Genomic DNA, 18,263 nt, shown 5'->3' on the forward strand with positions numbered 1-18,263 from the left:
AGGTCTGTTATAACAGATGTGATCATGTGGCTTGGGGAAGAAAACAGGAAAGACTTAGGAAAAGAAAACCCTTGAGCATGGGCTTGTTAATGAAATAGCAGTGCGTTGAGGAAAGGGCATTCCAGAGACAGGAGACAGCACGTACGAGTACATAAAAACAACAGACAGACTGTTGAGTTTGAGGAGAGTTTGAGAAGAGTAAGAGAAGAGAAAGGGAAGGATCAGACAGTCATCTCGACACCATACTTCACCCCACAAGTAAAGCAGGGTCATTGAAAGGCTTTAAGCAAGGGAAAGACATAACTACAACTGTACTTTAGAAAGACTACTCAGATGGCCAGATGAAAGAGTTAGGAGAAGGGGTAAAACATTACAGACTAGTTAAGAGACTTTTGCAAAAATGGTAAAATCCTGAATTAGGGACATGTAGACAGAAATGAGGAGACCCAACAGAACATAGTGGCTGACTGGACGAAGGGGAGCAGAGGAGCTGAGGTCTCCCCGTCCCCCGATTTCTGGTGTATAGATGACTAGGTGGATGGGAGACCCATTCCTCCAAGGAAAGGGAAAGGAATGTAGCCTCATGGTAGAAGAAGGTGTAAACTTCAAAGTTCTAAATTCAGTCCCACAATACCAAACGTTAAGTAACTAACATTTCATTGTAAGAAACAACTGTTGGGGCTTCCCTGGTGGTGCAGTGGTTGAGAGTCCGCCTGCCAATGCAGGGGACACAGGTTCGAGCCCTGGTCTGGGAAGATCCCACATGCCGCGGAGCAACTGGGCCCGTGAGCCACAGCTACTGAGCCTGCGCGTCTGGAGCCTGTGCTCCGCAACAAGAGAGGCCGCGATAGTGAGAGGCCTGCGCGCCACGATGAAGAGTGGCCCCCGCTCGCCACAACTAGAGAAAGCCCTCGTACAGAAACGAAGACCCAACACAGCCAAAAATAAATAAATAAATTTATTTAAAAAAAAAAAAAGAAACAACTGTTTACCATAAGTAATGAAGATCAAATATTTACCTGTTCTTCATTGACTTTTAATGCTTGTATTTGGGTCTCCAGTGCTTTTATTTGTGCTTCAAGCTGAATTTCTCTTTCTTTTCCATTCTGAAAGAGTTTCTGTGATTCTCGAAGGCTGAGGGCCAAACCATCCTTTTCATCTAGAGTATTTAAAAATTTTATATAAATAATATGTTACCGTAGAGGGACCCTAATTGTCACAATCTCTATCAAATATCAGATCTATATCACATAAATGTTGTAGTATTTAATTCAATTCATATAATGAACTTCACTTGATTTCGAGAAAACTAGAAAGGTTTCAAAAACGAATGGGAATGACACCAAAAAATTTTTTTTTTTTTTAAATTTTACAGAACAGGAACCACTCTCTTCAAAAGTCTTAATGTATCCCTTTGAGGACCAAAAGGTCCCCTAACAATCATTTCAGCATTTGTTACTTGAGAAGCTACATAGATATGACAAACCCCTGCTAATCAAAGAAGGAATCTGAGGACAAATTACTTTCTATACGTACTTGCAACGAACGCTTAAATTCACCTAATCTTATATTCTTACCACATACTTTATTGTAACAGTTCACAAGTTCTCACAAAATAAATTTCATGAGCATTACAGAAAGAGATCTTTTCACTATCAAGTCTGAAATGAGCTGGAGTCTGGAGTTCAGTCACAAAATTATTCTACAAAGGAAAGTTCAACACTGACCAAAACTACAGAAAGCACGAAGAGTAAGCAATTATAATTTGAAATCTGTGTTTACACTATGTGCTTCTCCCCGAGATGACTGCATTTTCTCCTTGGCACTCCCAAAGCAGTTCAGGATCACAAACTCTTACTTGGATTAAAACATTATGCTAATTTGTAGGCTCAGAAAATGTATTGCAAACTAAACACAAGTCTCTTTGGGAATTGGAGGTAAACCATATAAGGATACAACAACTTTTTAGGATGGAATGCTATCAGCATATTTAAATAATGTTCACTGATCCTGACAGAATAGAAAGAAGGGAAATAATGAGGACCTCAAAATGTACGTTCTGGAGAGAAATCCAAGGCAATGGGTCAAAAGCCCTGGATTTTTGTTTCGTGCTGACTAATTCACTCTGAGCCCCTGACCAAGTATGTCAACCTCTCTAAGCTTCTTATTTAAAATGAGGTTATTGGAAACAAGCTATCTAGCTCAACTGACCTCATACATGACAGCACCCAACAGCAGTTATCTTACCTTTGATTATCAGAAGCTGGTGATTCAGATATCTAATTTGACGTTCGCTTTCATTTAACTTTTCAACTAAATTGTCTAGTTGTCTCTCCTTTGCTTTGTTAAGAATCTGTAGTTGAATAATCTGCATATTTTCTACAGAGTCTGCTTTGGAATTAAAGACAATTTATTAGATAAAAGCATATCAAAATGTAAATTTGTGGTCATTTAGGACAACGTTTAGGACAATGTTTTTCAAACTGCAAATACAACTCATCAGAGTATCATGAAATCAATTCAGCAGATTGTGACTAGCATTTTTAATAAAAAATGTTACCAAACCAAAACTTGGGTCTGCTCACCCACACACAGTAAAGCCAATCTACTGACACCAGGTTCTGGTGAAGGAAAGTGCAGCGTTTATTGTAAGGTGCCGTACAAGAAGTCCGGGACAGCTGATGCTCAGAAAGCCCAAACACCTTGTATGGCACCTTACAATAATGCTGCACTTTCCCTCACCACAACCCGGTGTCAGTAGATTGGCTTTACTACACTTGGGCGAGCAGACCCAAGTTTTGGTTTGGTAACAAGATTATATAGAATATATCAGAGTGTATCATGTAGTAGAAATAAGTATTATTATGTGAAACTTCTGTTTCATTTACATACTATTTATATAGATAAATATTATAGACCACATCACAATGTAAAAATTGTACTTCTTACTATGGTCACTTCCAGAAAAGTTTGAAAAGTCACTAGTTTGGTGTATAACTCTGAATCGCTACCATTTTGGCTAATGAAAAATAAGTATAGGGAATTCTCTGGTGGTCCAGTGGTTATGACCCCGCGCCTTCATCTCCGAGGGCGTGGGTTCAATCCCTGGTTGGGGAACTAAGATCCCGCAAGCTGCGCAGCATGGCCAGAAAAAAAAAAAAAATGAAAAAGAAAAGGAAGTATATATCAATTGTAAAGGAACAGAGTTCCATGCTCTCATAAAATTGAAAAAATAAAAGTACATCAACTTCTATAAAACCATTTTCAAAGAAAATTTCTAGACATCCTTCTTAAACTATTTTAAGCAGGAATGAACGCGTATTTATACTGGCACAGAACTGCTAAATTAATAAATTAAAGAATAGATTAATAAAGAATATTGAGGTCTTCTTTCAGAAACAAAGTCATTTTAAGGACCACTTAAAAATCATTGGGGGAAAAAAAGAAAAGCGTGATTCGTAGGAGAAGGATAATCCTTCAACTACACAATGACAAATATTTTTCATTTCCTACAAGAACAATGCTTCTAAATGCTAACAAATAAAAACAGTCTTCTGTTTAAAAAAAGCCATGGTTAAACCCCCAAAAACTGAAGACTGAAAACTCTATTACAAGTCAAACTCCTCTTGGGCCTTAGAACAGGGCTAGTCCAGGAATAAACACAGTCTACAAGCCACTCCTCTCTTCAAACTCATTTTTTTAAACTACTGTTACTAAGAAGCTATAATCACTAAATTAGGCACTACCATTAAGTTATTTAATTAACTTCCAAATGTCAAATTTAGGCAAATGTGTAACTGACTTAAACAAAAAATAAATCAGCGTGATAAAATGCAGACTGTTAAGGAAGTGATGAAAGGTTATATATGCAAAACAACCAAGAGCTATAAATGTAACTGAACACAGCAGAACTGAAAGAGTAACGCCAAGATGTCAGGCCACTGTTGGGATACTTATTTACTCAACCCCAAAACAGTTATGCCATACACACTATCCACTTCCACAAAAATTCAGGAAAAAAAGAGGCTACCCCTCCACATTTGCTGATGACTCCCTGGGGGAAAGGGCATTGTGGCCACCTCCCCAGTAACTATCTGGTAGCCTGAGCATGAGATGGAAGTAGCACCATGAAGTTAGGGCCACTAAGTCCAGTTTTCTCGTTGGCACAGTGCCAGAAACCCAGAATATCCAATATGACTTTCCCCCGGCTTCTTAAATGTAAAACAAACAAAGAAAAAACTTGCTGTCATACTCTAGAATCACAGTGGCTCTTCAACATGTAAAATAACTGGAAGTCATTTTACATGCCAGAGAGTATGATAACAAAAGTTGGACATATGAAAACACTGATTCAGGTTAGTCAGGTACAAGTTTGGTTTTGAATGTTTAGATCGCCTCAAAATTCTCTAGTAGTACTTTTCTCATTCATAGTGATACATACACTACGTGAAAGAAATTATTTTGGCAAGTGTCACATGACTAAACCTGAGATGTAAGTCTAGTTTTAATTTTGAGTATAAAGTAATTTATACCAGAGTTGCCTATTACAGTAAAACTCGAAAAACCAAAAGAAAAAATTAAGATAGTGGTTGACTTACTAAATTACATTTCTATATAACGAAAAATCTAAGATTGAAAGGAAAACTACGTTTCGCTTTCCAAATTAGATTTCAGTTAATATGAAGTTAATGAAGCCTTAACCAATTAGAATGACTAAAATATACAGCTAAGAAAATTTATTTTAATTTTTCATTAAGGAAAATTTCAAATATCTAAGAAGGCAGAGAGAAGAATACAATGAATCCCATGAACCTATCTCCTAGATTCAACGATTGTGAATTCATGGCTAGTCTTGCTTTATCTATATCCCCACCCAAACTTACCCCCAACAACATGATATTTGAAGTCAGTTCTAGACTTCATTATCAGTTTATTCATAAATACTTCAGAATATATCTCTTAAAATAGGACTCTTTAAAAAAATTCCATTATCATACTTAAAAAAAATAACAATTCTTGAACATGCTCAAAGTGCTCAAAGTTCTCCAATTGTGTGATTAAGAAATAAATATAAACTTGATACTTACTTTCATTAGCTCCTAAAAATTGCTGTTGCAGGCCTTCAAATGTGTCACTTCCTGCAATGTCCTGGGCTGGGGAGCCATTATTCTGGGCGGAAGACTGATAAGGTTTATACGTCACTTTATATGATTCCAAAGCTTGACAACTGGGACCTTGTGACATACCAAATTGCTATTACAAGATGATAAACGAAACTGACAATTAGGATTTGGTCTTTGCTTCAAAAATTATCTGAATTAAACAACTTAGTTTTGCTATAGAACTTAATTGTGGTACAATTACAAATTTTATACATACATCTTTGCTTAAAAATTGCACTTATTGTTATTTAACACTGTTCGCTGAAAGCCTGCAATTGTACTTTTGAGCATATAATGGGGCCAATTCCATAAATAACACTCAAGAATTCCAGTAAGATTGTGTATAAATATTGAAGAATGATTTAGATGATGCCAACATCGTGGAAATGCACGTATGCAATAACAAGAACGTGATACAATGCTTCGTATGTAATAAATACTCAATAACTTTTGTGGAATGAATAACATTTTATAGAGATGGAAGTAAGAGAAAATGACCACCTTAAAAGGACGAAAAAATTATCCTGTCATCAGGTGACACAGAATATCTATTGGCAAAATGAGGCATTCACTGTCATTGAGAAAGTCTAAGAAGCAGCTAACTGTATCCTAAGGCCTTGCTTCATCAAACTCTCCCAGGGAGGAAAAAAAAGTGTTTCTTTCCTCAACATTCATCCTGTCTACTGCTATATCATCACAAAACAGATATCAGCTTTGAAGTATTTGACCCAAAAATCTGTGATAAGGGGGATGAGCTAGACAATCAAGGTAACTGACTGGTGTCATCTAGGTGATTAACCGCTTTCAAACTATATCAGGATACCTGAATGTAGCTTCTCACTGGAGCATAGTAAATGGCAGAAGCCAGAAGCAGCAATAAATGGAGATGGCTATTCTTTGACAGACTTAACTTTTAATGCTTAATTGTTTCCACAAAGTCTCTATTTTAAAATTCTCATTTAAGATGATTTAATTAGACTGTAAACAGAAAACAGCATGACTAATTCAGCATGAGCCTGAATAAATGCACTCTCAGCAATATTTGTACTTAAATCTTACTGTTGCACTTACGAATATTTCTTAATCACACACACTCAGCAAATGCGTGTACACACATACACAAATTCTTGAAAGTCAAGTTCTTACAATACCTGAAAATGATTCCCCTGAGGATGAGAAAATGTGATTACATTGGTTGGCTGGCTGTTAAATTCCTGCTTCTGACCACTGGTATATGGCCGAAAGTTTTCAGGAAGGTGATATAAATCGGTCTGTTCATATTTACTCGGAGGGCTATAACCACTACCGCCTTCATCTCCACCTCCTTCAGGATGATACCCAGGATGCTGGTCTTCAGTTCTACTTTGATCCTCTTCCCAGCCATTGCCGCTCTTCTCTCCAATATACACATCCCGAATCTCATTATAGTCCTATTAGATAACCAGAGTAAAAGAAAAGCACTAAGATCTGTTCCCACCCTCATCCAAGTCATTATCACACCAGATACTTACATTTACACTTGGAGATTTAGGCAGCACTTGACGCTCATTCCAGTTCATCGCCAATTGCTCAGAATGATGTGGTCTTGAGAAAAATCAGTACTTTAGATGAGAGCCTATCATTTATTTGGACAGAGACATCACAAAGAACCCCAAGATTTTAACGTGTTTTCCCTCCAAACTTCATCTAAAAGTTTAAGAATTAGTCTGCAATCTTACAATCATATCCATTATTATTGCCTGCAAGAGAATCTAAAGAAAAAGACATAGAATTGTGATATACAAGCGAAAGGGATTTGGGGTCCTTACCCTTCCTCTCTGCCATCCTCACTGCAGTCCGAATAGTGGAGTTCCGGGGAGGACAGGTCATCATCCAGCATATCGTGAGGAAGGTCTGTGAGTAACTGCTGCAACTGAGACAGGAAGGTCAGCGTCGATATCACATTGGCTTAAACACAAGATGCCAAACCAAAGCTGCCTTGGAACGAGTGATTTTGACTGTAGAAGTCAAAGAAGTTCCTAATTTCTCTATGTAATCAATGTCTTAAATTCCACAGGAATTACGTTCATCATTTCACTTGGGGAAAGGGAAACACATAAACATCAGGATTTATATTAGAAGGCTTTACCTTCTTCTACAAAGGTCTTAGATTCAAGTACACATACAACAGGACTTTAAAATTTCTTTAGGCAAACACAGCAAGTCATAATAATGGTACGATCACTGTATCATGTTATGGATTCTACCAGTAAGCAGACCTGGAAAACTTGACAATCAGACACCCCCCGAGGGGATCTGAGTAGCCAGATGCGCTTTGCCCAGGTGATAAGAGTAGGAGTAGCAGTAGCAGTAGCAGCAGCAGCAGGTGGCCTGGAAGCCCTTAAAAGCTCCAATAATGTGATAGAAACCTCTTGGGGAGTGACTAATTAGTAGACAGCCGTCCAGTTCCAATGATGAAAAGATACACAATGGTTGGCTCTTATAAACAGTTGAGTAAAAAGAAGGCTGTAAGATTCAGGGTTTTACAGATAAAGCACTGTCAAAAGCATAACTCTAAAACTGATGTAAAAGCACATGACTTTGCTCTCCATTTTCCTAGAAAAATTACATCTCTAGCATTCTGTCTTATAACAACTAGATAAATTCACTCATATTTCAAGATAAACTGTGATAAAGAGACAAATGAATTGTCTAATTTGTTGAACTTCAATATCTATAAATGTCTTTCTTCAAATCCCCATATAATGACTTAAAATTTGTAATAATAAGATTCAAATATTGTGTTACTAAAGAGTCAACAGACTACTTATAATGACTTCTCTTTAAAAGTTAAGCACCAGTTAGATTAGTAAGCTGACCGAGTGCCTCCACAGTGTGTAAATCAATCCCGTAAAATTATGCAATGAGTGAGTCTAAAGATATTAAATACTCTATAAAGCCCTGGAGGAAAAAAAAAAATGAGATGCTTCTTAGTCAATGGAAGGTCCCCTCCCCAATTTCTCTGCCATTAGAATAAAAGAAATGAAATGTAGCTATAAAACATATCTGGGTATTACATTTATAATCAAAAAATGTTCTTAAACAAAATGCATATGGTGAAAGTTAAATAAAAATATTCTAAGAAAGGTCTGAAAGGAATGCCCCAACTGTTAACTGAGTTTTGGTGAAGTCAAATTTGGGAATGGAAGTGGGGTCCGTGAGGTGGGGAAGGGGGACGCTTCCTCACCCACATAACATATTTCTAACATTCACTGGATTGTTTGTTTACAGGTATTCTCAGTCCATTTGGTTCTTTAAAGATGAGACAAGAGAAAAATACTCTAGCCCAATGAAAAGTTATTGTGATACTGATATTAACAACCAAGACCTTGACTTATTGATCACCTGCTCACAAAGGTAATTGAAAAATCATTTTGAGAATTAGCTGCATTAGAGTTGACCCAAAGATATAAAGGATAAGAAGCACTAAAAACAAAACAGAACATGGCAACATATCAGTATACCACATGTGGCTAAAGAGAAAGGTAACAAAATGATTTCACAAAGACACAAAATTCACTAAGAAAAAAAAAATCTATGAGATCTTTACGGAAAAAAAAGAGTATACCCACATATAACACAGGGGAAAAAACCAAAATAAATGTTTTGTACTTACATCAAGTAAGGACTCCTGTACATAAAGAATATTTTCTTCTAAACCTTCAGTGAGGTTTAAGTACATAGACTTATAATTTAGAGGAACCTTGACAGGCACATCTAAACAGTATATTTTCCCCCCTCACAGAGACAGAAAAAGCTACACAATAATTAAGCAGTTCTTGTAGCTTTCTTTGTGACACGACAAAATTAATCAAACTGGCATCAATGGAGGAAGGTTAATTTGAGCATAAGCAATGAGTTCATCAAAATGCTTCTGGATCCACAGGTAAACTTATCAACTAGCAAAATAATCCCTACTGTATTTAGTGTTTTATAGAATATTTTACACCTGTACTAACATTTTTAAATCATTTCATTCACCTTCAAAAAATTTCTCCATCAAGTTCTTTGGCATAGCTGGGCCATATTCCTTGGTTTCCATAACTTTGAGGGCAGAGAAAGGCCATTCAGGAACAAAATCCCAGCCCCCCTCAGGCTTCCATTCCTGGAATCAAAGTGTACCCTCCTCATATACACTGTCAAATAGATTTTCCTTTGGGTCATTGAACCTTGTGCCATGAAACACAAAATTACAATATCAACTTACACATGTTACAAAATAGAGAATTTTAGAAACCAAATTTTCCTCATTAAAGATCCACCAGACTACCAAATACGGATTCAAAGACAAAGATAACAATCCTTATAAATGGCAAGATTTAATTCCACTCATCACACTTGGAAGAAATACTGCTTTTTGGTTGCAAATGCAATCTTCTTGGTGGGATATTATTGAATATCAGCTGAGTTTAATAATTAAAGAGATACCTTCTCTAGAAAAAAGATAATTTGCCATTGCTAAGGCACCTATTGAAATGCATTCTAAACTATTCTATAAACTCCTCTCCCTTTACTACTTCATGTGTTTGTTCCTGAAAAATAATGAAAAAAATGAGGGCATTTTACTCAAAGAACTTCAGCAACAAAACACTTTACAGTAATCCACATAGAACATCCAAAAAGCCTAGTTTAAGGGGAATGTAAAACGGAGAACATGTAAACCTTTTGTTGGGATTTTTCGGCTTTAATTAACTAAACAGACTGTCTTCAGAGGCTATAATCCTTGATATTCATGAAAGCAAGAGTTCTCAGATTACAAACCATTCAATACATCTTCTCCCCAGAGAAGAGCAGCAAATGGAGTGGCCAACATTCATCTGCGTTTTGAACAGGTTACCCAACAAGTACACTGATGAAAAGATCCTGATATTTTAAAATATGAATTATTAAATCATGCTTTCATGGATACACACCAAGTAGAATCTTCATTTTAGCCTCACAGCCAAGTTAAAAACATCCTTGAAAAGGCCCAACATGGGACTGACAAAGGGCCAAAAAACTTGGTAGCTAGAGCTTTAGTCTATGAATTATACTATGCACGGAATTGTTTTTTAACCCATTCCATTAGTTAAAACAAATTTTACAGTGTTAGTGGGGAAGACTTTGCCTAGATTGCCACACATCTGAAAAAGAAACATGGCAACATTTACTAGACAAATACCGGCTACACTGCAGGTGACACATAATAGAACTTTAGACCTGGAATGAACACTGGAGCTCCTCCGAGCCAAACCTCTCCTTGTAAATGTGAGCACACCAAGGCCCAGAGAAGGTCAGGGGCATGCCCGTGAAAGTGAGACTTACAGTCCCACGGCCAGCACCGGAACCTGAATCTCTCCATTCCCACTCCTACCTTCTTCCACATGACATTCAGTCAGTCACTGGAAGACACGTTTCTACCTGTCTGTATACGAGCAAGCGTCAAGTCTGCCAGAGAGAGTTCAGTGTTTTTGTCCCCACTGTGACAGCCCCTTTAAAATACCTATATATTATGGGAAACAGTTCAAAGGCACAATCTAGATAAAGTATAAGAAACTGCTAAAAGAAAACAGAATACGATAGGAACAAAAAAATACAATATGAACACTCAACCATTTGTTTCTTTGCTTTTCTTAGATGACGGCGAGAAAATTCCACTAAATAAGTCAAATAATATTGTACAAAATGTAAACAAATGCTAGCCTTACAACTCCCCCTAGTGGGGACAAAATATCAAAAATGTTTCCAGAAGTAACATCAAACAAGGCAGTTAAAAGTGGAAGAAAGGCTATGCAATGGAAAGCCTAACCTCTAAAATACACGATTCCAAGCTCAACTGAGCTTATTATTCTACTAGAGAAGTACGGATATAAAAACTAAGAGGGACTCAAATCAGTATTCCCAGGTGCAAGTGTCTGTCTGCCATCTGCTACTCAAAACGCTTACCTTTCTACTCAAGATCATTTTCCAGGCTTCAAATAATATCGTCACTCAGTGGAGGATCATCAGCAAGTATTATCTTGATAAGCACAGATTACTAAGTACTTCTGCCCCAAACCACCAGCTCCAAAATACATACTTACATACATAATTTTACTATCTAAAGCCAAGCAATAACCCCAGAGCTACTTCTGGTGACACTGCAGAAAGTACAGGTACGTGCCAGCAAACTATGAGATCCCAAGTGATACTCAACCTTAAACTGTGGCTTTACCAGTAACTTTGAAGCTTACAGCAACTGCAATGACAACAACAACTATATGTCTGTAATATTCAATGATGAAATTGCAAAGTATAGTAACTTTAGGTGAAAAATATTTTGCAAAATCATATTGTTACATTATGAATGAGTTAATGAAAAAACTTTTCAAGTCCTCTTCTCTGGGCCAGCTTTACAAGTAAAAGTTTGCCTAGAGTACTTTGGATGAGGTCTACTTAGTAGTTGTCCTTCTTGCTACATCAGCAGTTCTCAAAGTAACGTGCTCCAAGAAGTTGTGAGGAAAATGAGTGATATGAATATTAATTACTATGATACTATATCTCCATGGTATTCTCACCCTTCCTCACCTGCACCCTAATCTGTTCTGTTTACTGTGGAGGAGATGGAGTTTCCAGTGAAACACTGGGTGAGGCTGTGGGTTATGCATTTCTTTGCTATGCCTTGGAACACAGTGGTCAAATTTTTACCAATAGACCATTTAGAACTGTAGCGATTTAGAAATGATTATAGTGCCTTACTTTTCTGCAAAATTCTTGGAGGTTTTTTCAAAATATGGGTCTATCTGTAGTGGTCTGTGGCTTGAGATTCCACTGGTCTAAATGTCCTCTGAATATTGAATCACTTTACTAAATCCTTTCCCTTTCCGAAGATTAAATGCATTCTCCATTTACTCTTCAGTGCAAACAATGGAGGGAATAGAAATGGAAAAGTCCAGATCATCACTGCAGAGCTGCTAATTAGGATGGCATGGAGGTTGGAATTTGACTATGGCTTATTCACTGACTTATGGGCAAGTGTGGACAACACCCCAGCTGATCCCAAAGCATCCAAATCGAACAGTTTGGTAAAGCATATTGTATTAGCAACTGGCCATTCACACTAGACGGTCAAAATCAGGATTATTCTGCCATTTACAGAGAGGGGATCTCACAAATCCTTAGCAGGGTAGCCTATGAGTCAGATACGGCCTGCTTGGCCAGCTCTACAGCACATCCTTGTGATGCAAGCATTCCACCTACATAAATGAATTAAATACAAAGCGATTCATTAAGTAGAGAAAGCAGTGTGTATTAGCCTACTACTAACACTCTAATCCACCTGGCAATCCCAAAGCTACCAACCAGGCAGGCATGAAAAGACCATTCTTTTCTTTAACCACTTAAGGCTGTAAACTATTCTATTATCGTAGGGTCAGGGAGATTGAGGAAGTGGAAAAGGCTTCTGGATATGAAAACGAACTTAGATGTGATCAGCCAATTTATTATTTTAACTTGCATTGACAAAATATACATACAGCTGAATTTTCATGAATAGTTCTGAATTTTATTGCTGAAACTCTCTAACATCTGACCTCACTTCTTCCCTTGTAGCAATTTTTTTAAAAAAGGTAAAAATACTTTTTACTAACATAAAACAATTTTTATTAATATGACCCATAATCATCACATTAGAGTCAAGTTAGCTAAATAGTCTTTTCTTCCACTCTGCTAGAAACACTCATTCTTAGATACTTCACCTCTTAAGAGCACCTTTTACTCTGGAAACTCCCTAACCTACCCCAGCACATAATCTACCAAGAAGTGATCCCACTGGCTATTTTCCATAGCAGCGGGCCCCAGCCCGCATTGGCACCAGGGACCAGTTTTGTGGAAGACAATTTTTCCATGGAGCAGGTGGTGGAGGAGAGTGGTTCAGGCGGTAATGTGGGTGATGGGGAGCGGCAAATGAAGCTTCACCTGCTGGCCCGCTGCTCACCTCCTGCTGTGCAGCCCGGTTCCTAACAGGCCGTGGACCAGTACCGCTCTGCAGCCCGGGGATTGGGGACCCCTGTTCTATATCATCTAGAATTTACTGCCTCCTTAACTAATACCCCCTTTAAAACTTTCACCACACAACACACCTGGCAGTACGTTCTCTCTAATACCCTACCCATCTTTTCCAATGAAAAAAATCACCTGTCAGATTATTTTTTCTCCTTCTTTAAAATCTACTATAGTAACTACTTAAACTGATCCTCTCAAAAATCCCAGTAGCTAAATTCCAGAGAACTACCCAAAAGCCATCAAGGTCGTGAAAACCTCATGCTGTGAGTTCACAAAGTAACAGAAAATCCTCACCCGCCCCCCCACCCTTGCCACCAACAATTGTTGGTGAAGGCCCCTGTCAAAATCCAGAAACCCTGGAAAGGGTCACAAACTCCAGTGCCCTCAGTGACTTGGCAGAGAATTTACAAGAGTGAAGCTGGAAGGTCCAAGTGCACAAGCCCATGTCAGGGGGGCCTGGGGGGTGGGGGGAGGGACTGTGGACAGCTGGGACGGGAGAGCCATCGCACAGCTCCAGCCCACTTGCTGCCGTGTGCAAACACACACCACGTGTGGCCCAGGCTTAGGATGTTTCAAGACAGGTCAGAAACTCTGGATTACTACATGATATTTTCTAATCTTTAAATATAGACTCAATTTTTTAAAAACACTGTGCAACCAAACAATACATGTCTATGGACAAAATCCACTCAGATGCCAGTTTTCTGTCTCTACCATAACTCTACTGCCAGCCACGTGGGCAACTGACCCTATTCTTTGCTTCCTATTAATACAAATGGTCCATGGTGACTCTTAAAAAGAATTACTTTACATATTAGAAAATGGGTCATATGATGGAAGCAAACTAAGTGTGCGTTGACAGATGAATGGATAAAGATGTGATGTATGTACACAATGGAATATTCCTCAGCCATAAAAAAGAATGAAATAATGCCATTTGCAACAACATGGATGGACATAGAGATTATCATACTAAGTGAAGTAAGTCAGACAGAGAAAAACAAATATCATATAACATCACTTATATGTGGAATCTAGAAAAATGATACAAAGGAATTTATTTACAAAACACAAATAGACTCATGGACATAGAAAGCAAACTTATGGGAGGAGGAACCAAGATGGCAGAGTAGAAGGATGTGCTCTCACTCCCTCTTGCGAGAACACCAGAACCACAACTAGCTGCTGGACAATCATCAACAGGAAGACACTGAAACTCACCAAAAAAAGATATCCCACATCCAAAGACAAAGGAGAAGCCACAATGAGACGGTAGGAGGGGTGCAATCACAGTAAAATCAAATCCCATAACTGGTGGGTGGGTGACTCACAGACTGGCGAACACTTATACCACAGAAGTCCACCCACTGGAGTGAAGGTTCTGAGCCCCACGTCAGGCTTCCCAACCTGGGGGTCCGGCAACGGGAGGAGGAATTCCTAGAGAATCAGACTTTGAAGCCTAGTGGGAATTGACTGCAGGACTTCGACAGGACTGGGGAAAACAGACTCTACTCTTGGAGGGCACACACAAAGTAGTGTGTGCATCCGGACCTAGGGGAAGGAGCAGTGACCCCGGGGGAGACTGAACCAGACCTACCTGCTAGTGTTGGAGGCTCTCCTGCAGAGGCAGGGGGTGGCTCTGTTTCACCATGGGGACAAAGACACTGGCAGCAGAAGTTCTGGGAAGTACTCCTTGGCGTGAGCCCTCCCAGAGTCTGTCATTAGCCCCACCAAAGAGCCCAGGTAGGCTCCAGTGTTGGGTTGCCTCAGGCCAAACAACCAACAAGGAGGGAATCCAGCCCCACCCATCAACAGTCAAGTGGATTAATGTCTTACTGAGCTCTGCCCACCAGAGCAATAGTCAGCTCTACCCACCACCAGTCCCTCCCATCAAGCCTCTTAGATAGCCTCATCCACCAGAGGGCAGACAGCAGAAGCAAGAACTACAATCCTGTAGCCTGTGGAACAAAAACCACATTCACAGAAAGATAGACAAGATGAAAAGGCAGAGGGCTATGTACCAGATGAAGGAACAAGATAAAACCCCAGAAAAACAACTAAATGAAGTGGAGATAGGCAACCTTCCAGAAAAAGAATTCAGAATAATGATAGTGAAGATGATCCAGGACCTCAGAAAAAGAAAGGAGGCAAAGATCGAGAAGATGCAAGAAATGTTTAACAAAGACCTAGAAGAATTAAAGAACAAACAAGCAGAAATGAACAATACAATAACTGAAATGAAAACTACACTAGAAGGAATCAAGAGCAGAATAACTGAGGCAGAAGAACGGATAAGTGACCTGGAAGACAGAATGGTGGAATTCACGGCTGTGGAACAGACTAAAGAAAAAAGAATGAAAAGAAATGAAGACGGCTTAAGAGACCTCTGGGACAACATTAAACGCAACAACATTCGCATTATAGGGGTCCCAGAAGGAGAAGAGAGAGAGAAAGGACCCAAGAAAATATTTGAAGAGATTATAGTCGAAAACTTCCCTAACATGGGAAAGGAAATAGCCACCCAAGTCCAGGAAGCGCAGAGAGTCCCATACAGGATAAAACCAAGGAGAAACATGCCGAGACACACAGTAAATAAATTGGCAAAAATTAAAGACAAAGAAAAATTATTGAAAGCAGCAAGGGAAAAACAACAAATAACATACAAGGGAACTCCCATAAGGTTAACAGCTGATCTCTCAGCAGAAACTCTACAAGCCAGAAGGGAGTGGCACGATATAATTAAAGTGATGAAAGGGAAGAAACTACAAACAAGATTACTCTACCCGGCAAGGATCTCATTCAGATTCAATGGAGAAATCAAAAGCTTTACAGACAAGCAAAAGCTAAGAGAATTCAGCACCACCAAACCAGCTCTATAACAAATGCTAAAGGAACTTCACTAAGTGGGAAACACAAGAGAAAAAAAGGACCTACAAAAACAAACCCAAAACAATTAAGAAAATGGTCACAGGAACATACATATCAATAATTACCTTAAAGGTGAATGGATTAAATGCTCCAACCAAAAGACACAGGCTTGCTGAATGGATACAAAAACAAGACCCATACATATGCTGTCTACAAGAGACCCACTTCAGACCTAGGGACACATACAGACTGAAAGTGAGGGGATGCAAAAAGATATTCCATGCAAATGGAAATCAAAAGAAAGCTGGAGTAGCTATACTCATATCAGATAAAATAGACTTTAAAACAAAGAATATTACAAGAGACAAGGAAGAACACTACATAATGATCAAGGGATCAATCCAAGAAGAAGATATAACAATTATAAATATATATGCACCCAACATAGGAGCACCTCAATACATAAGGCAACTGCTAACAGCTATAAAAGAGGAAATCGGCAGTAACACAATAATAGTGGGGGACTTTAACACCTCACTTACAACAATGGACAGATCAACCAAAGTGAAAATACATAAGGAAACAGAAGCTTTAAATGACCAGATAGATTTAATTGATATTTATAGGACATTCCATCCAAAAACAGCAGATTACACTTTCTTCTCAAGTGCGCACAGAACATTCTCCAGGATAGATCACATCTTGGGTCACAAATCAAGCCTCAGTAAATTTAAGAAAATTGAAATCATATCAAGCATCTTTTCTGACCACAACGCTATGAGATTAGAAATCAATTACAGGGAAAAACACGTAAAAAACACAAACACATGCAGGCTAAACAATACGTTACTAAATAACCAAGAGATCACTGAAGAAATCAAAGAGGAAATCAAAAAATACCTAGAGACAAATGACAATGAAAACACGACGACCCAAAACCTATGGGATGCAGTAAAAGCAGTTCTAAGAGGGAAGTTTATAGCTATACAAGCCTACCTCAAGAAACAAGAAACATCTCAAGTAAACAATCTAACCTTACACCTAAAGAAACTAGAGAAAGGAGAACAAACAAAACCCAAAGTTAGCAGAAAGAAAGAAATCATAAAGATCAGAGAAGAAATAAATGAAATAGAAACAAAGAAAACAATAGCAAAGATCAATAAAACTAAAAGCTGGGTCTTTGAGAAGATAAACAAAATTGATAAACCATTAGCCAGACTCATCAAGAAAAAGAGGACTCAAATCAATAAAATGAGAAATGAAAGAGGAGAAATTACAACAGACACTGCAGAAATACAAAGCATCCTAAGAGACTACTACAAGCAACTCTATGCCAATAAAATGGACAACCTGGAAGAAATGGACAAATTCTTAGAAAGGTATAACCTTCCAAGACTGAATCAGGAAGAAACAGAAATTATGAACAGACCAATCACAAGTAATGAAATTGAAACTGTGATTAAAAATATTCCAACAAACAAAAGTCCAGGACCAGATGGCTTCACAGGTGAATTCTATCAAACATTTAGAGAAGAGCTAACACCCATCCTTCTCAAACTCTCCCAAATAATTGCAGAGGAACACTCCCAAACTCATTCTATGAGGCCACCATCACCCTGATACCAAAACCAGACAAAGATACTTCAAAAAAAGAAAATTACAGACCAATATCACTGATGAATATAGATGCAAAAATCCTCAACAAAATACTAGCAAACAGAATCCAACAACACATTAAAAGGATCATACACCATGATCAAGTGGGATTTATCCCAGGGATGCAAGGATTCTTCAATATACGCAAATCAATCAATGTGATAAACCATATTAACAAATTGAAGAATAAAAACCATATGATTATCTCAATAGATGCAGAAAAAGCTTTTGACAAAATTCAACACCCATTTATGATAAAAACTCTCCAGAAAGTGGGCATAGAGGGAACCTACCTCAACATAATAAAGGCCATATACGACAAACCCACAACAAACATCATTCTCAATGGTGAAAAACTGAAAGCATTTCCTCTAAGATCAGGAACGAGACAAGGATGTCCGCTCTCACCACTATTATTTAACATAGTTTTGGAAGTCCTAGCCACGGCAATCAGAGAAGAAGAAGAAATAAAAGGAATCCACATCGGAAAAGAAGAAGTAAAGCTGTCACTGTTCA

General features: G+C 38.3%; 1 protein-coding gene across 6 annotated transcripts in view; it reads right to left on the reverse strand.

Annotated features, from left to right (window-relative positions):
- Nucleotides 1-18,263, reverse strand: part of CEP152 (centrosomal protein 152) — a 101,902-nt gene that overhangs the window by 72,730 nt on the left and 10,909 nt on the right. For 4 of the 6 annotated variants that reach the window (XM_082387358.1, XM_082387357.1, XM_082387354.1 and 1 more), the window contains 6 exons: nt 6,971-7,074; nt 6,674-6,746; nt 6,314-6,592; nt 5,088-5,253; nt 2,248-2,391; nt 1,020-1,159 (listed from right to left, as the gene is read on the reverse strand). In XM_082387358.1, the coding sequence (XP_082243484.1) occupies nt 1,020-1,159; nt 2,248-2,391; nt 5,088-5,253; nt 6,314-6,592; nt 6,674-6,746; nt 6,971-7,074 (906 nt within the window). The remainder of the gene's footprint in view (nt 1-1,019; nt 1,160-2,247; nt 2,392-5,087; nt 5,254-6,313; nt 6,593-6,673; nt 6,747-6,970; nt 7,075-18,263) is intronic. The other 2 variants (XM_082387359.1, XM_082387356.1) reach the window with 1 other exon arrangement.

This window comes from Balaenoptera borealis (genome assembly GCF_965194805.1).
Source record: "Balaenoptera borealis genome assembly, chromosome: 3".
Classification (NCBI taxonomy): domain Eukaryota; kingdom Metazoa; phylum Chordata; class Mammalia; order Artiodactyla; family Balaenopteridae; genus Balaenoptera; species Balaenoptera borealis.